General features: G+C 42.5%; 1 protein-coding gene across 4 annotated transcripts; it reads right to left on the reverse strand.

The window, feature by feature from the left end:
• Positions 1 to 5,471: 5,471 nt before the first annotated feature.
• Positions 5,472 to 25,047, reverse strand: TRAF6 (TNF receptor associated factor 6). Of its 4 annotated transcripts, XR_004959259.1 has the most exons (8): positions 24,940 to 25,047; positions 18,451 to 18,768; positions 15,604 to 15,754; positions 14,528 to 14,686; positions 13,075 to 13,146; positions 10,552 to 10,629; positions 6,896 to 7,887; positions 5,510 to 6,810 (listed from the first exon to the last, which is right to left on the reverse strand). XR_004959259.1 is itself a non-coding variant. In XM_036258923.1 (7 exons), exons 2-7 carry the CDS (start codon positions 17,004 to 17,006, stop codon positions 7,018 to 7,020), a joined length of 1,368 nt encoding a protein of 455 aa, XP_036114816.1. In that variant the 5' UTR covers positions 17,007 to 17,052; positions 18,451 to 18,553; the 3' UTR covers positions 5,472 to 7,017. The 4 variants fall into 4 exon arrangements, 3 of the variants coding, with proteins under 3 accessions (XP_036114816.1, XP_036114814.1, XP_036114815.1); XM_036258923.1 differs by lacking the exon at positions 24,940 to 25,047 and adding an exon at positions 16,969 to 17,052 and having other exon boundaries at positions 5,472 to 7,887; positions 18,451 to 18,553; XM_036258921.1 differs by having other exon boundaries at positions 5,510 to 7,887.

Here is a 25,047-nt window from a genome sequence, read left to right on the forward strand (position 1 = left end):
CTGTTACTTTATAAAGTAATCCTGCCCCCACTGGTCCCTCTACAAAAGTTAATTAAAAAAATGTGACAACAGTGTAACATTCACAAGAATAAATCAGAAGTGTCAAGAAGCTACCCCAAAATAGAAGTGGCATGTTTAAAAAAAAATTGTGGCTTATTCTGGGATTAATACTAGTATTTCACTTTTGGAACTTAAAACTTAAGGTGGAGTTTTGTAAAGCATTTACATGTCTTACCAGCTTCTCTACTGCACTTAGGGAAATCGGGTCTACTTTAGAAGAGACAGGGGTTGACCCATGGAAAGAAAATTTATTAAAAATTACATTAATTGCTCCACTATAGAGGCAGCCATCACTTCAAACTCATCCAGGGAGTCGGCCAAGGAGAGTACCAGAGCCCTGGAACGGGGGAGAACTGAGGCTTTTGTTTATGAGTTTGAAATAAGTTTAGCTGGAAATAAGTTTGTGCTGTTATCTGTTTTCACCCTTTCCATCTGCCTGTTCACTATCCTCTCTCTTTGGGCCTGATTTTGTTTCACAAAATGCAGCCTTAGAGGCCCCCAGGGCAGAAACCACGGCCTAGCCCATGGACTAGAATGCGTCCCCATTCACTGTTTCTCCGGAAGGAGCAAGTGTTCTGTGTATTTCACGTGGAAACCAGTGCCTGGCATCGCTCTCCCTCCCGATGCAGAGCTACAGTCTCCAAAATAGAACACAGACAAAGCAAAAATCAAAGCAATCTAGTTATTTTATTAAAAACACCTGGAATAGCACATATATTTTATTTTATTTTATTATTATTTTTTTTAATCCTCACCCGAGGCTATTTTTCCATTTTTTGTACAGATAGAGTGGGAGGGAGAGAAAGAGAGAGAGAGAGGGAGAGAGAGAAACATTGATGTGAAAGGGACACATCGAGTGGCTGCCACCCGCACGACCAACCAGGGCCGGGGACAAACTGCAACCGAGGTACGTGCCCTTAGCGGGAACCGAACCCGGGTCTCTCCGGACCGCAGGCTGACGCTCTAACCGCTGAGGCGCACATATATTTTAATACATACATATCTCATTCTGATCCAGAGTACTTTTGGGCTAAAGTCATGAGTGCAATATACAGGCTGATAAGAGAGTATCAACAACAAACGGGAGGGATTGATGGTGTCAGCATTTGTTTTCTCTCATTCATATTCAATAAGGTCCCATTCACGCCCCGTTTTGGTCACATCCCTGCAGCTGCTACCGAGATGCGATCTAGAGTAAAAACTCCTCTGTGGCTTTGTGAGACCACCGTGACTCTACATTCACGGTCTGCGATTAGAAAGCACCGGCCACACATCTCCAAAAGGGAGTACAGGGACCTGCTTACCCCGCAGCCACCCTGCAAGTCGGCGGCGCAGAGCTGATGGAGGCCACCTGAGGCTGAGACAGGCCGGCAGGACCGGGCTTGTGTCCCGCACTGTGCTGGTGACGGCGAGGGAACCTCGGGGAGGGTGTGTTGCAGTAAATCGGGATCATTTCCTTGAAGCCCCACCCCCTTCCATACAACCTGCTCTTAAAATGAACACTTGAGTTTCAGTCTTTGTGTGATTAGTGTTTCCGTCCTCCCAAATTTGCATTCACTCCCTCTCGCCAAACACGTTCATTGAGTCCAGTTGGATTGGGGTAACCCGCTCACAAGTGCGGAGGCAGTTCAGTTCCAAGCAACAGCAGGGTTTCTGATAAAACTTTCACCATGAGCTTTGATTTTTCAAAGGTCACATTTCACCCCATAGCTTGTCACACAGTTAAAAAATTATAAGAGGCTCCCTGGATTCATAAAGTGTCTCTCTTAATAGATCCACGCATGAATAAATGTTACCCATTACTTAATGGTATCTAAATTTCAAATTGTAGCCCCCACTTTACAAAGACAAAGAAGACTGATTCGCCCTTTCAGACAGGAGCAAAATCCAAGTGTCTTCGTTCCTCATTTTGTGGTTTATATGCTAAACTGCATTGCCCCTTCAGTCTCTGGGAACATGATCCCGGGGCCTTGCAAAAGCAAAATGGACCCCAAATTACATTCTCACCAGAGAAATGAATTGGATAGTTTATCAAGTGTGAAAATAACATTAGAACATTCTGCACAATTGATCAGGACTTGCAGATAAATCCATCATAAAAGAAACACAGCTTTGGGCAAAATAAATAAGATTAAAATTCAGCATAACAGACGTATGAGTTTAAAACTAGCTTGAAGTGTGGACTACAGTTCCACCTACAACATACAAGTCTTCCCAGAGAGTTTACGACAACTCCATTAAAACTGTTCAATTACCTTAGCAGTGAGATGTTAAGCGATCCAAGCTGGAAGATGTTAGGAGTTAACATCTATTAGGTAACAAGGCAAACGTGTAACACAATGTTATTTGTGGATTCTAGGCAGTGGATGCTCATGGTACAATTCTTTCAACATTTTTGCATGTTTGAAAAATTTCATAGTAAAGTGCTGGGGGGGACAAAAGGTGACATCTAGGGCTTATGACCTAAAATGTAATGACAAACTATCAGAAATCGGTCAGCTTCCACCCGTAATTCTGCTAAATGTTCATTACTAAGTGTTTGACGTTATTCCATGTGCCAGGCATTGCACTAAGCATAGGGTTTCAGCGGCGAACAGTGTCCCTGTCCCTCAGCTTTTAATTTCTCATTTATCCCAACATTCTCCGGAGGCTTAGAGTAGGAAACTGTGCTTATGAGCGTCTAGGGCTCCTGGGAGCATTTTCTTCGTGGGATCCAGGCACTCACATGGCACCGTAGCTTCTGTGGAAGTTCTGCCTGCAAGAGCGCTGGATAAACGCGCTTGGTCAGCAGAGGCCAGGGGGCTCCCAGGAGAGGTTCTCCGCTGCAGAGCACGGGCTCCGGAGCAGCAGCCCAGCTGTGCACTGGGGACTCTCTGGGAGCCACACTGCTCCTCTGTGCAGAGCAGAAGGCCTCCTTCCCTCTGGTCCCGAAGGCCGGGCTAGTGACCTGCTGAGAAAGCAGACAGAAAAAGCAGCACCCACCTCCTCATGCCACAGGACGTTGCCCCCTCTAGGATTATTTTTCCAGTATTTTATAATTTTATAACCACCACCCAAATTTTCAGGGAGGGAAAAGCTTTAAAACATGAAAGGCTTAAGTGATATTTGGCGACGTCATCAGGTCACTTCCTGGATACTGGGAAGTGCCAAGTCATTCTACAGATGCAAGGCAGGAACCCTGAAACTAGCTGCAACTCACCATGGGAGCCCCAGGATTAAATGTTTTTCCAAAGAAAAATACAAATGACTTATTTTCCCTTTTTCGTTTCCTTAAAGGCACTGAACTGCTTAGGAACTAGCATCACAAAAACACCTAATGGTATTTTACAGAAAACAATGCATAGAATTTGAGGCAAGCCAAGAGCAGCAGTAACTGAACAAAGGAAAAGTACTTCAAAGTCTTGAGAAAAACCTCTCAAATAAAGTGTTCCGGCCATCAGAGACTGGAGGATTCTCTGGATGGAGGAATGACACGCAGCTGCTCCTCCCCAAGGAGCATGTACGCCTAAGTCACAAATACACTGAGCTTACCTAACACTCGCATAAACAGTAACGAAGGACCATGTTATAATTTTATACCTTCCACAAAACTAACCATCCAACATCTCTTCACCTTTCATTCTATTTCACTTTTCTCTCGTTTTTATTTCCCCAAATGAAAGTTGAATCATACTGTAGCAGCGATTTTCAACCCCTTTCATCTCATGCCACACATAAACTAATTACTAAAATTCTGCGGCACACCGAAAAATATTTTTGCCTGTCTTACAAATAGGTATGATTTTGGTTCATTCACACCACACGGCTATTGTTGTGTTGGCTTTTTTTGTTTGTTTGACAATCTAAAGGAAAAGGGGTCAGTGTCCCTGACTAGAGAGTCAGATATTGCATGTTTTAAAAATTCTTGCAGCACATGGTTGCATTACGGTATAGCCAGAAACTGTCACTGCTGCAAGAGCCAGAGGATAGGAAAAGCTACAGAACTACCTGTCAACACCCTGATTTGTTTTCCAAGAGCAAAATGTATGTCTTGAGGCAAGTTTCATCCAACATTGGGTTGGATGTGTCTGGGAAATCAGGAAACAATTTATTTTCAATTTAGCAAAGTCCAAGAATGATTTCAAACAATAAATATGTTAAAAAGTTGATAAAATATAGATGCGTCGCTCAAGTAGACCAGCTGAGTGAAAATAGCATGTCTCACAGACTGGGGCAGGAGGTTTGAAAAACAGACCAGCTTCTTGGGAAGACTTAATTCTGAGTTGAAGTCTTAACAAATGTTTCTATTTGGAATGGCAGGTTTGACCACCACTTGTATTCTATATTCACAATGAACGACTAGTATAAAATAAGCGGCTGGCTTATTACAAAATGCCAAATGTTGGGGGCTAAAATAATTGCTTATTAAAATTAAGATGAGACCCAGTTGATAAGACACTAAGAAGTAAAGTATTATGTCAGCAAAAAATAAGTTAAAGCAATTTTCTACTGGCAAAAATCCTTTTCTAAGTATTAATGACATGCTGCTAGTTAGAACTTAATTTTTTAAAGCAGGATTTTATGGTTGCAGTGGACCTTGGACACATTCAACTCCTTATTTTATAGATATAAAACGTGGAGCTAGAAATTGAAGTTAGATTAAAAAAACCCAAAAAACCAAAAACGTTGCAGTTTGGATTAAAATTCCTGAGTAGGAAAAGGAAAAAAAAAACACAAAAAAACGAAGCAGGAAATGACTCCTCGGTACCTAATGCACAGCCAGCTGTGCTTTTAATAGAAATATGACCAGACCAGGAAGCTTTCAAATATCATTTCCTTTTTTGGTGAGGCTCAATGTTTTGTGGCAACACTTAATTTTTTTCTCTGGTAAAAGTACATGTTTATTACAGAAAATGTAAAACATACAAGAAAGCACTAAGCAAATAAGTAATCAAAAATAGTTTCGTACATTTCTTTCAACAAAGATAACTACCCTTTCCTCTGTGAATGGAATCGACAACTGTTTCTCCTTCGGCCCGATCACGGACAGCAGCGTACGCCCCTGCTGAGGGCTGCTGCAGTGGTTCTCGGGCTGGTGGAAACATGGTGGTGAGGGACACGTGCTGCCACCTGTTCGAGCAGGTGCTCCTGGCACTGCCAGTGGGGAACAGGGGCTCTGCATGACCTCGATTTTCACCTTAAAACATAAACCCACCAGAGCAGGAGCTGAAGCGTGGGGTGGGGAGAGAGGGGAGAGAGGAAAGGTAAAGGTAGTGACCTTTCCAGGCTTGGGTCTGCCTGGAACCTAAACCATTCTTCACGAAGTCTCTGTTTATTCTTGAAATCAAGGCCAATCTTTTAATTTTTTTTTCCTTAATTAAATTTATCGGGGTGACATTTGTTAATAAGAGTATATAGGTTTCAAGTGTAGATTTCTATGATACACGATCTGTATACTGCATTGTGTGCCCACCACTCAAAGTCAAATCATCTTCCGTCACCAAGTATTTGGCTCCTTCACCCTCTACTACTCCCCACACCCTTCCCTCTGGTAACCACCATACTGTTTTGTCAATGAGTTTCAGCTTTATATCCCACATGAGTGAAACCAGATGGTTGCTAGCTTCTTCTTCAACACTGGTCAGGGGGCTCTGATTTGGCTTCTCGGGGGATACAGTACCATCTCTCAAGTCCACACAACTTCAAACAAGCTTGTGTAAACAGCACAGCGTACAGGTCCTCTTAGATTCCTTTATTAAAGTGTCTTATTGTGTCTACATAACACTGTGTGCTGCACCATGCACTGCAGGGCCTCTAATGGCACAGGCACAACCTCTCACCATCCACCCCAGGGACCAACTGCTGGACGTAACTGCTCAAGCTGAGTCCTGCTATAATGCCATGACTGCTAACCTTAGATTGGTGACCTCTTGGGTAGCACCAATGATCTCCCACATATTAAGAGAGTTTGCTTTAAGAAAGTCAGTTCTGTTCCAAACCAGAGGGTGTTTGGGAAAGCTGGGAATGTCAGGCTCAAACAGCTTCCGTCCCCATCACTGAGAAGCCACTTAGCCGAGCAGTCGAGCCGTCTCTACCTTTTATGCTGGTAGTTCTGTGCCTGTCCTTGTCCAACAAGCACTCAGTGTCACAAGACACAGGCAGGGCTGTGGACCCCACTCTGCTCTGAGCAGACACAGGGATTCACAGCACAACACCGAGCAGTTGGTATCCACACGACTATGACATTCTAAACTCTGAAGACGCTACTTTCTTTGTGGTCTCAAAGAAATATGTAGGGAAGGTAGAAGAAAACACTTGAACTAACAAGACTTATTCAACAGACAACATGTTCACACTAAACAGGTAAGGTAATATTCAGGGTTTAAATATCCCCGAATGTCCTTAGGAACACCCCAGGGAGAAATGGGGTGAATGAGAACTTAAGCTTTCCAAGGATTACAGTTCAAATCCTCTGATATCTATTGGAGGTCAAACACAATGAGAACTCAACTTTATACCAGTAACTCCTCGCTTGCACCAGCACAACGCTGTAGTGATTCTCAAGTTTAATATATTACATATAATACTATAAAAATAAGCTGAAGTTTTATGGAGCGTCCATTATTATTAAAAGGTTTGAGCGTCACTACCCCAACCCTGGGCTTCCGGCAGTAGGGCATTCTGGAGAAAGGCCACGGAGTACAGCGAAGAGGTATATTAGCTGACAAGCAGCTGCTGCGACGTGCCACAGGAACTTCCGTCGGAACAGTCCTGAAAAGCATGGAGACCCAGGAAAAACTGCTTTAGGGACCTGTAACAGGCACAAGTGGCAGGTGGCCCCTCTCACCACACTCACCGGTGGGGCTCCCATCTTTCCCGCGGCGTTGTTTTGTTTATGTAGTATTGTGAGAACAGCGCAAGGAAAGGCACCGTTTTCTCCAGACGCCTTTAAAAAAAAGAAAAAACCCTCGCGGGGAGCTACACCCCCGCATCAGTACTCCGCGGCTGGAAACCCTCCCTCCGAAGACTGCCCATGTCGAAGCGAGTAGTGACCTCACAGCGTACTAGCAAGGTATCATCCTTAATGAAGGTTCTTTGTCTTAGGGCTTCCAGATGCATGAAAGTCACATAGCCAAAGCCCTTCGGGTTCCGCGGGATTGTGGGTCTCTGGAAGGCAAGCAGCTCTGGTTTGGCATCCATGATCTCCTCATGGTTCTGCCTTACAGGTGCTTCGGACTGATCGAGAATTGTGAGGCGTATCGTGCCCTGGAAGGGCCAAGGGAGGTGGCTGTCATGCTCTCCCTGCATCGTGTGCACGAAGAGGGAGATGTAGTTCGCGCAGCGCTGAGCGGAGGGCAGCTGAAGGTGCAGGCGCATGCACAGTTTGTAGCCGGGTCTGCCTGTGTAGAATCCAGGGCTGTGAATGACAACGGGTTTCTCCTCTTCTTGAGATTTCAAGTACATCCCGAAGTTACTAATCTTCCAGATGTAAATCCCATTGCACTGCTGTCCTTCCATGTCAGCAACTTTGTCCTCAAGGGTTCGAATAGTTCGCTTGAGCTCACTCACATACATGCTCTGAGTTTCCATTTTCGCAGTCAGCTCCCGGATTTGATGGTCTTGCCTTACAAGGCGACCTTCTAACTGCTGAATGGTTTCTTGGAAATTCTGGACCTCGGAGTGACACCCAGAGGAGACCCGGGACAGAGGGGCAGAGTCATACGGTAGGATATCACGTTGAGGCATGGGTGCTACAGCAAGGTTTAAACTCTGAACAGCCTGGGCCAGCATTCTCATGTGTGACTGGGTATTCTCTTGTAGGTGGCGTGCCAAGTGATTCCTCTGCATCTAAAAATCAAGCACAAGCCTTAGGTTGTGGATGGATAATGACAGGACTAGGAAAGGGACCTATAAAGGTTTTTAAGTAACAGCACCATTTCCCTTAATTCCCTACAGCCTTCTTGGTTTCCATCAGGTTCTTGATCCCTTTGTCAGTGGACAGGGTCTGGGCCTGGGCGGGTCTGTCTAGGACTGCCAGGAGTGTGTGGGTTCCTGACTTCATGTAGGAACGACTGCACAACACGAGTGTAGGTGTTTCTGAGAGTATGTTTATTAAAGCTGGGGGGGGGGGTGTAAAACAATGGGAGGGCTTAAGGTAGGAGAAGCCACAGGAGAGAAGTCAGAGCAAAGCGGCCTTGAAGCTGGGTTCAGGGGATGAGCCCAGGTAGAGCTGCAGCTGCCGCTGCTCCTTGCTGGCGAGCCTCGTGGGGTCCCTTGGAGTTCCAGAGAAAAACAGCGAAGATACACGGCGTGGGCGTGCTCTTGTGAGAGCACAGGGTGGGTGGTTACGTTTCCTACAGCTGGGGACCATGACAGGAAAGAAGGGCTTCAGGCAGAAGGAGCAACCGGAGAGCGCCTAGGCGGGCTGCTGTAGCCCTGAGAAATTTAAGTCAGTGACACAAGTGAGCTTACTGTAAGTCAGAGAAAAACGGGGCCCCGGAGACAGGTTCAAGGGGTAAGCCTGGGACGAGCCGCTGCTGCCCACTGCTCCCCTGGCTGGAAGTCTCGTGGGGTCCCCCAGAGATTAGGATGCATGCCCGGGGAGGAAGTCCTGGAGGGAAAGGTGTGGGTGTGCTCTCGGGAGGAGAGCGCACCATGGACCCTTTGTCTTGAGGCTTTTTGATCTCTTTGGCCACTGCCATCCTGGCGGAGGTCTCTGGGGAGGGTCTCAATAGAATATTCATTAGCTCTTCAGATGTGTCCTTCAAAATGTGTGTGTAAAAGGGCCAGGGTTATTTTCTGGTTAGTTTTATGAATGTTAATTGAAGAGGGTCTGGGACTGAGGCAGGTCTGCCCCAAGACGGTCTGGAATGTGCAGACCATTTGCTCCTAAGTGTCCCTGCTTGAGGAAGATAAAACCTTGTGATCTATTACCTGGCTGTAAATTGCTCAGATGATTTGGTCTTGTCTAAATACTTTGCCTCAGTTTCCCTTATTCCATTTGTCAAGAAATTTCTCTAGCTTCTTACTATCCTGCCTCACTATGAGATAATCTTGCTTCTTAACTTGCTGAAAAACTGAGGTTCTCTGTTGAGTATGCTCCCATCTTTCACTCAGATAAACCTGCCTCCCACTTACAAAAGTATCAGGAAAGACACCCATCCTTCTTTCTGACTCAGAGATGATTTTCCTCCTCATCGGGGCTCTTAGGTGGCACCTGGCCCTATAAAACCTCAGAGGTGTTGCTCAGTTATTCCCTTTCTCCTCAAACATTCTCTCCCCTGACCACTTTCCCTCAGCATATAGTGATTAAAGTCTTTCCCGTTAAAAAAAGGGCAAACCTCTCTACTGATCTTGTGTCTCCCTCTAGCTAACACCATTTGATCCCTCTTCTTTCATAACCAAGAGTAGTCCACCTGCACTGTCCCCAGTCACTCACTTACTATACTAATCTGTTGCAAATTAGACTCATCAAGAATACTGCAATTGTTATATGAAAGAAAAATTCCTGATATAACAATTTTTATGTAGGAATAATTTGTGTATGTTATTAAAAAATGGAAAATGTAGATGATCAAAAAGAAAATAAGTTACCTATTATCTCACTTGGCTATTGTTAACATTTTGATACATTTCCTCAAGTCTTTTTCTCTATGCACACAAATACAGGATTTGCACACAAAATAAAATCATGCTATATACAATTTGCTTTTATTTTTTAAAAATTATTAAATGCATGCTTATTGCAAAAATGTCAGATAAAAAACATAATGGAGCCCTGGTTGGTTTGGCTCAGTGGTAGAGCATCTGCCCATAGACCAGAGTCACAGGTTCAATTCCAGTCAAGGGCACAAACCTCAGTTGGGGTTGTGCGGGAAGCCACCAATTGATGTGTCTCTCTCACATCCATGTTTCTCTCTCTCTCTCCCCCTCTATCTGAAAATCAGTGGGAAAATATCCTCAGGAGCCCTGGCCAGTTTGGCTCAGCGTTGGCCTGTGGACCAGAGAGTCCCGGGTTCGGTTTCTGCTAGGGGCATGTACCACCAAAAAAAAAAAAATCCTCAGGTGAGGATTGAAAAATAAAACAAAACATAATGGAAAAGCAAAAGTATAGCTGTACTCTCCAGAAAAAATGACTTTCCATAAAATTGATGTATCTCAGAGATTTGACACAGTGACCCCTAGTCCTGATACTAACTTTGGAGACTACAACAATATCTTCTCCTTGCCTGGTCCACTGATCTAGGACTGCTCACCTCAGCTCCTTCCTGGTCGACTTCTCTTTCCTGTGCACACTCGCTCTATGTGATCACCTCAATTACACCCCTTCCATTCATCACTAACTACTTCCCTAAATCAATATTCTGAGTCCCAATTTCTCTCTGGAGCTTAAGACTATATGCAATGCACGTCAGACACCTCCATTCTCACTGGTATTTTCCACTGCACTATATAACTGAATTTTCTTGATCTATATTCAAGAATTAAAAGAAGAAAAAAGAAATACCTTACCTTTTCATGGCAACCAAAAGAACTGAATGTGCATGGAATCGGGGCGGTAGGACAGTCTAAATCAAAATGATTAGGCATCTGAAAACCAAAACAAAGGTGGAAAAATGTTTTTCCTTGCATATCATGTTCTAGTTTGATGAGATCACATTTGAAAAAAGATTTACATTTCATCTAAACAAAATCACATATTGTCTATGGCTGTCTCTCTTTAAGAGTTGCAACAGAAACCATGTAGCCCAAAGATTAAAATGTTTACTTCCAAAAGTCACAGAGAAAGGAAATATCAATATCTCAGACCATCCCCAAAATCACTCAAAATTCAAGAAAATGCATTTGTTCCTACTGCCGGGAAGTGGAACCCTCTAGTGGCATTTTAAAGACAAAGCACCTTCTAATGTCAACCTCAACTGCAAACTGAACCAGGGCTCTCACTGTGGTCTGGGCCATTTAATAGGGACCAGTCAACTGTATACACCGACTGCACCCAGTACTTCCAGTACTTCCCTCACGGCCATCTTTCATATATCTTTCCTTTTGTTAACCCAGGCATGTTTGGGCTACAATGGGGAGACTCAGAAGTTAGAAGGTATTTTAAGCACATTAATGATAAGTTCTAAAGAATGAATGTCTCGGCTTTGCCCAGCCAATGTGGTTCAGTGGTTGAGCACTGACACATGCACCAAAAGGTCGCCAGTTCGATTCCTGGTCAGGGCACATGCCCAGGTTGTAGGCCAAACCCCCAGTATGGGGCATGCAGGAAGCAGCCAATCAATGTTCTCTCTCATCGATGTTTCTATCCCTCTCTCCCTCTCCCTTTATCTCGCTCTAAAAACAGAGAAAGAAAAATAATTAAAAAAAAAAAGAAATGCCTCGGCTTTTGATTTGGGGATCTAAAACAGTCGTTAAGGTTCTCCATTACGGAGAATCATATTCTTTGAAACTGACACTGAACTCCCTTCAACAACTTAGGTTAGCTACACAAATAGGTATTTCAAGCAGAAACGACAATAGAAACCATTTAACCTAATCCTTCAATTAGGCATAATCCAGAACAGCAGACAGCAAAATATTTTGTAAAGGGTCAGACGGTGAATATTTTCAGCTTTGTAGGCCCAAGGTCTCTGTCCCAGGTACTCAGCTCTACCACTGTGGTAGAGAACCAGCCATCTCCCACATGCTGACACATGGGCGTGGCTGTATTCCAATAAAACTTGTTACTAAGAACAGGCAGCCTGCCAGAGTTGACTGGCAGGCTGGTTTGTTGATCCCTTATCAAGAATCTCGACTTTCTTGTCAGAGATCAGTGGCAAGTCAGAGGCACAACCAGGGTCAAAACCTGGGTTTTCTGTGGGATTTTTTTTTTTTTTTTTTTATCCTCACCCAAGGAAATTTTTCCATTTTTTGTTCAGATAGAGTGGGAGGGAGGGAGAGAGGGAGAGAGAAACATCGATGTGAAAGGGACACATCGAGTGGCTGCCACCCGCATGACCCAACCAGGGCCGGGACAAACTGCAACCAAGGTACGTGCCCTTAGTGGGAACCGAACCCAGCTCTCTCTGGACCGCAGGCTGACACTCTAACCATTGAGCCAAACCGGCCAGGGCTCTGCGGGATTTTTTCCCTACATTAAGTTTTACTTTTTCTGGGTTTTAGATGTGCTGCATGGTTCCCTTTAAACATTAGAGCAGAGCAAAAAGAAAAACCAGGGAGGTAAGACTTCATAAGCAAAAACGTTTAACACTTTCAAATGAAGACTTTGTTAGAGAAAAACTACAGGGCTCTGTTAAGACAAATGGAAAAGTTTAGTCGAGTGACAGGCTTTGCTTGCTTCTAGTTACTAAGATAATCAATTACGATCTTTGAGTTTGAAGAGTTCATGGGTGTATATATAGTGACTAATATTCAAATTTTGTGGGCAGATTCCCCAAATGTCAGAAGACAGCAATCAGATGGAATTTTCCTATCTCTATTAATAACGCGCATGTATAGTCTTCTACTGTAACCACTGCTGCTTCTGCCGCCTCGTCAGTGGTCTACAGGACAACTGCGCAGAGGGGGCTACAGATTCTGAAGCCTCAGATCTCTCATACGTCTCAGGGGCCTTGGGGACAAGTAATGCTCCGCCACTGAACAGCCTTGCTTTCTTCCACTCCACTGTTCTTTCAGCGAGTTTCTGGATACCCAAGATCCTTATTTCACAGTGTGTAAATATGTATTTCTTAAGGTGTTGTTTTCTTTAAATGGGGACATTATTTGTATCTTCAAAATACCTGGTTTTGTCTGGAACTTCTATAAATACAGATAAACATGGGTATTTAGGTCAATGACTTTATGTACTTAGAGAGGGCTGAGTATTTTGTTCTTTCTGAAAGTATTTATTATATTAATTTATATGAGAATTTCTCATACTCCTAATACTTCTCCAACCTGTATTCATTCTGCCTTATTGATGTAATTAAAAACCTAACTCACGCCGTTAGTCTGTTTATGGAAATATTAATTGATGAAAGAGAATCACTGTACCTGTTCTCTGATGAGCATGGTATTGCAGTATTCACAGATGACATTTGCCAAAGGACAGTTCTGGTCATGGATCTAAATTTTGTTAGAGAAATATAAGAAAAGCATGAAAAAACTTGAAAAAGGAAAAACAACCTATTTTTATAAAAGTAATTTTTTCACTATAAGCAAATTAAGGATATTGATGTGTGTTAAAAAAATGAGGAATATATAGAAAGATTATTTTCTCTCTCTGCCTGTATAGTAATGAGATACATCTTGCATTTCATGTCTTTAAAAGAACAGAGTAGTGAATCTTTTAAATTACTCCTTTTAACCTGAGGCAGAGCATCTGTGACTAGCTTGGACATCATTTACCAATACTGTAATTCTCCAAAGGCATTCTTCCAAAAATTTCCAGCAGCAGTATGATGATTTAATTAAAACTCGTGTCAGGAGGGTTAAAGAACAGAAGCATTATTAGAGCAGAGGCTTTGGTGCCTAGGTTCTCATGGGCCCTGGAAGGGTAAGCCTTGTTTTCTAAAATACAATGAATTTAAGAAATAACTAACCCTTCAGGTTACGTCTATTTAAGTTTAGGAAAATATCAATTTGTTCTAATTATGCCTTAGCCTTCTCCTAATTTTTAGCAAGTCAGCTGAATTTTTTAAAATATTTCATCAACTTAATGAGTATAATATGCTTGATGTCACAAGAAAAGTAGGGAAAATTACCAAGATAAACTTATAAGAAGTAAAGTTTAAGGAAGTGTGTTCATAGTTATAGAAGAGTATAAGTTATATGTAGGTTATTTTAGTGGAGAGGACACAGGATGGGGACCCAGGACTAGGATCTCGGTGCTAGCTTTGCCACTGCAATATTAATATATAATTACTTAACTTCTTTACATCTCAGTTTCTGAATGAAAAAACTGCTCTATCATCATGATGTTGTCATGGGCCATGAAGTTTCTTTTGAAAGATAAACATTTTAATTGAAGTGCAATATATTTCTAGAAAAGTGAATTCATTATATGTATAGATCAGTGATTTATCACCAGAAAAACACACGTTGTGGGATTTTATTTATTCTCCATAAAAGTTTTAACAACCCATTCTCTTTTTCAAAGAGTAAAGCAAAAGTCTTATACAGTAATCATTCTACTTGTCTCTAATCCAAGACTGGTCATCAAAATGTCACAGATCATCATGTCTTTCCTGGAGGGTTTTGTTACCTGCAAATCTACTATGGTGGGAAATAGTATAAACAATGTTTTCTAAGAAAGACATAGATATATAAATCCTACACTTATTTACTAAAATGGGTTCTGAACTTACCTTCTTAAAAAGCAATCTTCCTACAACTGAGAACATAGACTCAGAATAGAAATAACATCCCATCTACTGCAAAGCCCCTCAAAAGCACATTAAAAAAAGGTAATGAAATAGTGGAATTAAAAAATCCAAGTAGTACATGCCTCTTTATCTTCAAACGCCATTGACATAGCACAGTTTAAACAGGAAACCTGTCTCCTTGGACACTCCTTGAGAATGTGAATATTAAGTTGGCACTTTTGGAATGGACGTTGGCACTGGGGACAATTCACAAGAGCAAATTCACAATGTGCTTGATGATCCTATAATAAGGAAAAAAATAATCGATTAGTCTCTGACCATCCTTAAGAAATCTCCTAAATATAATCTCTTCTGAGAATATAATGTTCTCTCTCAAAGCAGCTACTCCTTCACAGGGAGCTAAGTAAAAGGGGCAAGTTGCAAATATGTTTTAAACACTTAATTTTGAATAGATTATAAACAATATTTAATATCTCATAAAACCAAGTTAAAAATGAATTTAATTTAAAAACGAATTCTTTCCCAATTGCTTCAGTTCATCTCAAGTTATAGAAAGACACAATTTAGTTCATAATAAAATGCACAATTTAGAAAAAAAGAAAAAAGTATGAGGGTACTAAGATGATGGCTACATGAGACTTGTTGCTTATTTCAAAATGAGAGAAATAGCCCTGGCCAGGTGGCTCAGTTGGTTGGAGCATCATTCCATACATCAAAAGACTTCAAGTTTGATTTCCCGGTCAGGGCACATACCTAGGTTGTGGGTTCGATCCCCTGTCAGGGCACATATAGGAGGCCACCAATCGCTGTTTCCCTCTCACGTGAATGTGTCGCTCTCTCTTTCTCTCCCTCTCCCTCCCTAATATCCTAGGGTGAAGATTAAAAAAAAAAATTGAGAGAAGTGAAGTTATGGAATTAACATGTGACATTTGTATTTAAAATGCTCTTCAGTTTTATAGAAAATAATGTTCACCCCCAAAACTTAAAGAATACTGATTTCTTTATTATCATTTGGCAAAGCCAGAGTAGATGGAATAAGAAATTTCTGTTTTCTACTTATATTTATATCCAATCATGAAAGGGTTGATATCTTACTAAGCACTTATTTTCTGCTAGGCACTGGCAATACACAACAAAGTCTCTATTCTATAGAAACTGCCTTGTATATATGCGAATGGCTAGAAAATAGCTTTAATACCTCAAGATGCCTCAGTTCCATCTTGTGCAAACAACCTTCATTAGGACACTTCACCGTCAGAGAAAGAATCTCTCGTTTTGCAAAATTGTCAGGAAACAGTTGAGTTTCCAGCAGTATTTCATTATCAACTGGACATTTGTGACCTGCATCCCTAAAATAAACAAATAAGATACATACATTTAGTAGATTTAAACAAGCATTAACACAAAAAAATACAAACAACTTCGATTCACCATATATAAATACCCCATTCATTATTTCCTATGGAAAGTAATTTAACACATTATACTGCAAAATCCCCCCAAAACTTAAAAAACCAAAACCTGTCCTTTCATGGAAATTTCATGAACTGTTTTTTTTTTTATCCTCACCCGAGGACATTTTTCAATAATTTGTTCAGATAGAGTGGAAGAGAGAGAGAGAGAGAGAGAGACATCGATGTGACGACGTGAAAGGGACACATGGAGTGACACATGCCACCCACACGACCCAACCAGGACCGGGGACAAACTGCAAACGAGGCACTCGCCCTTAGTGGGAACCGAACCCAGGTCTCTCTGGACCGCAGGCCGACGCTCTAACCACTGAGCCAAACTGGCCAGGGCATGAACTGTTCTTTTTTAAAAAAATGTTTTTAATGATTTTTTTAGAGAGAGAGGAAGGGAGAGATACAGAAACATTGATGTGAGAAATGTTGATTGGCTGCCTCCTGCATGCCCCCTACTGGGGATCGAGCCTGAAACCCGGGCATGTGCCCTGACAGGAAATTGAACTGGGACTTCTCAGTCCAGGGGACGACACTCAATCCACAGCGCCACACCAGCCGGCCATGAATACAATTAGCAACATACCGGTTACTTATAAAAAAATGAGATTTTAGATTGTGGGATAGATTTCAACTAAAAAAATAAGAAAAATTAAGTAAAGTCATATTTTGATTGTCACTAAATGAAGTGAAAGCTGAGGACATGGATTTTGCAGTCTGGCAGGCTTCTGTTCTGCCCGCAGCTATACAACACGCTCGTGAGATAAACCAAATACGTTGCTCGCAGTACCAGTAACATTCTAGTGTATCCTCAGCCATAAGTAAAAATTAAACCAATTAGCAATACTCCCACAAGGACTCCACGATTTAAGGTTTACTCTGAACAGTCATTATAACACTCTGGCTCATGAGCAACAAAAGTGTTCCTTTACTTTTATATCTAGGGTACAATTTAGTAGGGAGTTAAAGGACCTCTATTTCCTGCTGCCCAGTGGTTTCCCAGTGGTTATTTCATCTTATGATGGGAAAAATCATCCCCTGGAAGTCTGGTTGTCTGTCACTTCCCTTTAACTTTTTGGGATGTCTCAATCTTCACTCACAAAATGTGGCTGGTCAGGTAGGCTACAGAAGCATTCATCACTCACTCAGGTCACCTCCTGTGTGCAAGCCAACAGTGGCAGCTGCTGTGGGAGGTAAAAAGGGGCTGAGAATGGGGTCTGCTGTCAAGTGCTTCCAGGACTAATAACATAGCCGATCTTTAATGGGGTTTCTCTCAGACTAATGGTATTAGCACACTGTCAAGCATTTTATGAGAAGCCTAGAAAACTATAAACAATTTTACTAAAATAGATACACAAAACCTAAGTGATGGATGTCTAAGAAAATAAAAAGAAACTTACACGTAAACTGGAAACCATTATCCACAGCAAATAGAAGTGGATTAACATGTATTTTGATTTCCTGAATGATAATTAATGGCTGAGAAATTTCAGACATTCTTTTAAGAGCATTAGACTCAAAGTAACTGGTAATTTCTAGCTGAGAGGGAAATAGGGGAAAAAAAAGGCCTCAGACTTCCTTTTGTGGGTTTTACTTCCTTTTCAAACCACTGTCAATTATATTCATGAATATCTTGCTGTTAAAAAACTGCTAAAGATTAGCTACCTTCCTGGGCATGATGACACTTGGTAAAATACTGTACATCTCTCTATCAACAAAAAATTCAACAATCCATAATATGGTACATATGAACTATGAAAAACAGAAAATCTGGACAGATTACTAGTAAAGAGTTGATCAGTTATCAACCCAGATAAATTAAGAAAAATAAATAAAACTCTCGCAACAGCCTGGCTAGTGTGGCCCAGTGATTGAGCATTGACCCATGTACCAAGAGGTCGCTGGTTTGCTGGTTTGATTCCTGGTCAGGGCACATGCCCGGGTGTGGCCCAATCCCGGGGGAGTTGGGGGGGTGGGAAGGGAGAGAGACATCAATATGAGAGACTGGTTTCCTCCCACACACGCCCCCTAACTGGGGCGAGAGATCAAACCTGCAACCCAGGCATGTGCCTTTGATTGGAAATCAAACCCGTGACCCTTCAGTGTGTGGGCTGATGCTCTAACCATGAGCAACACCAGCCAGGAGAAACATGGATCAGATGTCACCTGTATGCACCCCAACCTGGGCATCAAACCTGCAACCTGGGCATCGAACCTGCAACTTGGGCATGTGCCCTGACCCAGAACTGAACCGGCGACCTTTTGGTGCATGGGACGACATTCAACCAACTAAGCCACACCGACCAAGGCTAAGGTATATTTATTTTATATTATTTTCTTAAAGCATATAGAGAGAACTTACTTATGATTTATCTGAGGGTCAGAGGAAGGTAGGAGATAGAAACTACCTTTCATACCACAGTAGGAACTAGGATAAGAATGCAGGTATCTCAAAAGTTTCTGTCCAGCGTTCTTTTTCCTTGAGTAGGTTTACATGTGAGACTACTCTGGGGATGTCCTGTGCTCTGTAATATGGCTCTGTCTGGTTCTGTGCTATGGCAGTTTTCCTTATGCTCACGTACCTTATTGATTTGATGATGCAGGCCTTGCAGAACCTATGGCCGCAGGGTGTCTGCACTGCCTCCCGTAATGCCATCAAGCAGATGGGGCATTCATACTTGCTTTCCAGGGGGGGGTCGAACTCCACGTCGTACCCCTGGACGTCTTCCAGAAAAGAGCTGGAGAGGTTCCCTGTGCCGGCAGTGGCGCTCACGCTGTCATCTTTTGCGGCAGCACCACAGGAGCTGGCCATGGCAGCGCAGCAGTCACTTTCGGACTGGCTGGAGGCACAGCTGTTTTCACAGTTTAGCAGACTCATAGTCACGAGATTATCAACTGCTCTGCAGAAACAGCAAGGAAAAAATGCCTTTATATACATATACATCATAACTTATCTATGCAGGTCACCTCTTAGTTGATATAGATAAGCTGCATCAATATTATTTATGGAAAACTTTCAATGTTTATTGAGCTTTATTTCATACTATTTTATAAGTTAAGGAGTTCATGATCTAGTAGGTAGAGAGAATGTAAAATTAAAAGAAATTACCTCAATTAAAATACTTAGCTATAGCATAATTATCTGTTTAAATATCTGTTTCCTGTGACTTAAGTCAAGAGTTTAATTCTCGTTCATAGCAGCACTATTTACAATAGCTAAGATCTGGAAACAGCCCAAGTGCCTGTCAGTAGATGATTGGATAAAAAAGCTGTGGTACGTACACACAATGGAATACTATGCAGCTGCAAGAAAGAAAGATCTGCCCTGGCTGGTTTGGCTCAGCGGTTGGAGCCTCGGCCTGTGGACCCCAGAGAGTCCCGGGTTCGGTTCCCACTAGGAGCATGTACCAAAAAATAAATTAATAATAATAATAATAATAAAAGAAGATCTCGTATCCATTGAGACAGCATGGAGGAACCTGGAGAGTGTCATGCTAGGTGAAATAAGCCAATCAGAGAAAGACAAATACCACATGATCTCACTTATTTGTGGAATATAATGAATAAAATAAGCTGATGAACAAAACAGACCCAGAGACATAGAAAAGAGTATGATTCAGACTGACAAACCTCAAAGGAGGGGGGCGGAGGGGAGGGATGGGATAAACCAAAGAACTTATATGCATGGATGTATAAACAAAGGACATAGACAACAATGCTGGGGAGGGGGGAGGGGCGGGATCGGGAGGAGGGTGTCTGGGGGGGAAAAAGAAGAAACATCTGTAACAAAAATTAATTAATTAATTAATTTTTAAAAAGTTTAAATTTTCACATCCTTAGTACTCAGCATAAGAACTTAATTATGCTGCTGAGGTTCCCTCAAGTATCTGGAGCATAAGAGAACAGTAGGACCAGCAGGCAGTGCAAGGAAGAACAATACCCAAGGGATTAGATGACGTGCAGCTATTACATGCGACTTGGTGCAACTTAACCATGAGGATCTTGGTTTCTTCTCCTAGATCTCAAATTCCATGAGTATTTCCAAATGTTCAGTGTGGAGACTTGTATTATGTAGAAATAGGATTGAAAAAGTGTATCTGTATGTCCTTCTGCCTTCAGTCATGTCAAGTGACTATGTTTCTTTATCTGACAGGAAAAAAAAGTGAGGTTTCATTTGCCTATGGAAAACTACTGCTCTCATGAGTAGGTGGGAAGCCCTCAAATTCTAAATCATATGACATTATTGAGTGAGAAACAAATGTCTAAAAGCAATTCGTGGCCTATGTAACTATGTCTTTGCAGCAGATAAGTAGACCTAGTATGTGCCAGATACAGTTCTAGAAACAGAATGTAAGCTTTGAGTCAATATGAACACTCATCCCCCTAGTACAGCGGTTCTCAACCTGGGGGGGTCAAAGGATCCTTTCACCGGGGTTGCCTATTTCCAATGGTCTTAGGAAGCGGGACACTGCTCCTCTGTCTCCAGGCGGGTCCGCCCACATACAACATGAGGAACTGTATTCAAGGGTTGTGGCATTAGGAAGGTTGAGAACCACTGTCCTAGTAGGTTAAGAGAGTAATACTCTTTTTTTTTTTAATCACTACGGATATCTTTTCTTTCTTCTCAGAAAGATTTTGTGTACCACCTGATGAGCATCTGCAAAGGATGTTCTAGCTGGAGAGGCAGCACAGCCAAAGGTGAATTAGTGAGGATTAAATGTGCTAATATGTGAAGCACTTAGAACTGTGCCTGGAAGGAAGGAGTTACTGTTTTGCGCAGCTCTATATAGTAATTTTATGTAACAATTTTATTGCCACCTCCCCTTTAGCAAAGTGGAAACTATAGAACTGAAAAAGGTGAAGTAACTTGCAGAGGACTACTCAGTTAATAAGTAACAGAACTGGGATCAGAACCCAAGCCTACCTGGCCCCAAGGCCTGTGCACTTTGTACTATACCATGTTTGGCTCTTTCTGTTATGACAAATTTGTCTATAAAGCTGCATTTAAAATTTCTTTCCCTTTATATTTATTACACTAAAGTGCTTACCACAGCATCTACAAAACATGACCTGTCCAGCGTTATTATGCTGGAGAAAACTTGACATTTTGTTTTACTTCTGACATACTATTTTCGAAAAGTTAAAAATGGCTCCCATGCCTTGGCCAGTGTGGCTGTTGGTTGCAATGTCATCCTGTACACCCAATGGTCTTGGCTTCGATTCCCAGTTGGGAAGACCTAGGTTGCAGGTTCGTCCTGGTCCCTGGTTGGGGTGCACACGGGAGGCAACCAACTGATGTTTCTGTCTCTTTCTCTCCCCCTTCTGCTCTCTAAAATCAATAAACATATCCTTGCATGAGGATAAAGAAACAAACTAACTCCCAAAGCCTTGTTATAGCTAATGAGGATTCCTAGGGAAGACTCAGTACAGGCTGAGAGGCAGGAAGGGATGGCAAGACAGGAGCCAACACAAAACTAGTCACTAAACCGGTGCTCCAGGATGGGGTAGAAGACCCCCATTATACCATCCAAACCTGAGGACATATGACACTGTTATGCTACATTTAGGGTCTATATCCTTTGCTATTTTTCTTCCCATACACATTTTTTGTGCCCAATTACTTCCTTAGGTAAATCTCCTAGAAGTAGAATTATTAGGTGAAAGGGCATGTAACTTTCTAAGGTTTATGATAGATAATTCTAGCTATCTAATACGTATCAAAGACTTTTTAATCCCCACTCCCAAAAGCAGAGTAAGTTTGAGAGACCATTTTATATACCTTTGACAATTCTAGGTATATTTATCTTTTGGATCTTTAACCACTTTTTTTTTTTTTTAAAGTAAAATCACTTCGAGAAATTAGTATTTGTTATTTAGTTGTACAGAATGCATCAAAGTGCTAGTCATAAGACAAAAGCAAGTTACTGAGCTAAGTCTACACTTTCTGCCCAACTGTCTAGTTACAATTCAGTTTTCTAGGTAGTCTGTATACTGCCCTCTTGCAGTCCAATTAGAAAGAGTTGAAGGTCTTTACATTTAAAGAGACTTTTTAAAAAATTCTCACCCAAAGATATTTTTCCATTGCTTTTTAGATAGAGTGAAAGGGAGAGAGGGAAAGAAGGAGAGAGAAAGACAGAAATATTGATGTGATAGAGACACATCCATCGACCAGGGCCGGGGATTAAATCTGCAACACAGGTAATATCCCTTGACCAGGAATCAAACCCGAGAACTTTTGGTCTGCAGGCCGACACTCTAACCACTGAGCCAAACTGGCCAGGTCTAAAGAGACCTTTTAATATGTGACTGCCTACAGTATGTACGCTCATGTAACTACACTGCAAAGAAAAAATTATGCTAAAGTAGTATTTTGAGTGTCATTCAGTATTTTTATATTTACTCTTTCTTTCTGGCAAGTTAATACATTTTTCCCCTTTAGCTTTAGAGATGTGGTAACATAATGCCTTAAGTGAAAATCACTTTCCTAACTATAATAAATAACTATTTTAATTAGCACTAAGAGAAGAATAAAAAGTGCTTTGAGCCCACTATAGAAGTGAATGGAAGATGATCTGACACCCATGCAGAAAATATTTTGCTCTATTACAATTCTTTTTACTTCATATGGTGCCACAGGTATCCACTTCATGAGATGCTACAACACAGGCTCTGCCTTTACAAATAAGCTGTGAAAGATGACACAAATGGACATGTTAGAGTAGAGTCAGAGTAATCACTTCAGAGGAACTGTCCTGCTGTCCTGTGTTACTTTATTTTCCAAACTTTACATTCCAGCATTACAAGAAGTCAGTGGGAAAAGGCATCTCCTGTCTGTAAGGACTGATGGAAATGGACTTTGCCCATGACTGAATTGCTAACCAATCGATGAAGTACAAATCTAACCTTATCTCATCCAGCACCAATGAACTCTTCTTTAATACAACTTGCCTCATCTTCCTCCCTGCCCCCTCAAATCCCTGAGCTTCTCTCCTGTAGTGTGTATGAGTGTGTGTGTTGGGGGGGGGGGGTGTCACTTTGGGGCTTCTGCTTCCCAAATTGCAATTCTATTGAATCCCAAATAAATGCTTATTGCCTCTCATTTTGGCTTTTTGTTTTTTAGGTTAACAAAACTGAAATAATTAAGAGTGAACATATATTATTACCTATAAAATAAAGACTTCTTATAGTCTCTTTTCCACTCTGACACTCAGAATGTATGTGGCTTTCTACAGGAGTAAATAGAAGGGATGGAACAAGGTTTAAGTCATTCCTTATCTTGTAGTTTAAGAGCTTCATGACTGCAATTCCCTTTTTTCAATTGTGAATCTAGTATAGTAAGCACTGCCTTAGAGAAATATTATGGGATGTAACTACCGCCAACTTAATTTGACTGCAAAAGGAATAAATGTTGAAAATACCCTTGTCATAAATCAAGGCTTAAATCCACCTATTTGTATTTAGAAATATATTATAATCCCAAGAGTATACTGTTAAATGCCTTGAGGGAGGGGGAATAGGGTTATGCACCAAATTGTTTCCCTAAGATCAACAGATATGTTTGATGAGAGATATGTCTAGACTAAAGAAATCAGTAAGTTATATCATGAATTCATCCATGACTAAACATATAACTCATAAAACTGTGTAAAATAAACAGCTCATGTATCATAGAAATGTACACTTGAAACCTATATAATCTCACTAACCAATGTCATCCCAATAAATAAATAACTTTTTTAAAAGGAAAATAAATTACCTTTAACTTGCTGCTAGCTTTAGGAATAGGAACTATTTACTAACTTCTTAAAAATCTATTCTTAAAATGCAAAGACCCGCAGGATGCAAATGCTGCAAAATGGTCCCACTGTTAGGTCTTAATTTTGAATATAGAGTCAAGGGTGAGTTCCCTTCCTAGCCACTATTTGTTCTCCTCAGGAGGCACATTTTTGAACAACTTCTTTCAAAATCCAAGGGGTAAAAAATGTATCAGCATCACAGGTCCAAATTTATCAAAGACAAGAAGACCTCAAGTTACAATCCTGAAACACTGTGAAAGCATACGGTGTGTGCAGGTCGAAACTCATCATCACCTGAGCAACAAGAGCCCGAAAGGCGTTCCTGCCCTGAGTTACAGAGAGGCCGCGTGGTCCTTGCCCCACCCCCACCCCACCCCCACCCCCACCGCGGGAAAAGCCCCTCGCACCTTCCCCAACAGTCACCGGGGACAGACGCCAGTGGCCAGTTTCACGCTTAGAATCTCTTAACACGTTTCTGTGCCTGAGTAGCAAGTCATTTAGCAATCTGCCGTCCCGAGAAACAAAAGAAACACGCAAATACTTTATATTCAAGCTGCTGATACTTTAGGTGCTTTCTGTTCACATTCATGACAGTCCCACCTCTCAGCTCCAGTTCCGCTAAAGCCCAATACTAGGAACAGCTTTATCAACCGGCCTCTGGGACAACCGCGGGCGGGGGAGGGAGGAGTCGTGTCAACTGAACCCTCGTTTTTTTTAATTTGCTGCCTGGGTCCTCTAACGCGTCAACAAGGAACCCCCAAATAGCTTTCCCATGACAGTGACAGCGGGAGTCGGTAGGAACTTAAAGGGATTTTTTTTTTTTTTAAAGCAGGTGTCAGCCCCGAGAGAAGGGAAAACCCAGGAGGCAATTTCCTTTGCAGGGAAGGGGAATACGCGGGCTGACGAAGTGGGCGCGGGATTCCCGCCGGGGGACGAAGCGAGCGGGGCAGGCGGTCCCCAAAGGCTTGGGGAGCAGGCAGGAGAGAGGGGCGGCTTCCCCAACCTCCGGGGAGCGGAGGGACAGGGGGCGACGTCCCCAACCTCCGGGGAGCGGAGGGACAGGGGCGGCGTCCCCAACCTCCGGGGAGCGGAGGGACAGGGGCGACGTCCCCAACCTCCGGGGAGCGGAGGGACAGGGGGCGGAGTCCCCAACCTCCGGGGAGCGCAGGGAAAGGGGGGCGCCCCCCACCCCTGGAAGCGGGAGGCGAGGGGGCGGCGGCCGGAGCCCGCGCGGAGGGAGGCCGCGGCCGCCGGAGGAGGCGGCAGGACACTCACCGCTCTCGTCCGCTGGGCTCCGACTCCGCCGACCGCACGACTCCGAATGCGCCAACGCCCGGGCAGAGGACGGGCACCGCGCTCCGAGCCGAGGCAGCCCGGACGCCA

Source organism: Molossus molossus, unplaced genomic scaffold, assembly GCF_014108415.1.
Source record: "Molossus molossus isolate mMolMol1 unplaced genomic scaffold, mMolMol1.p scaffold_m16_p_13, whole genome shotgun sequence".
NCBI lineage: Eukaryota > Metazoa > Chordata > Mammalia > Chiroptera > Molossidae > Molossus > Molossus molossus.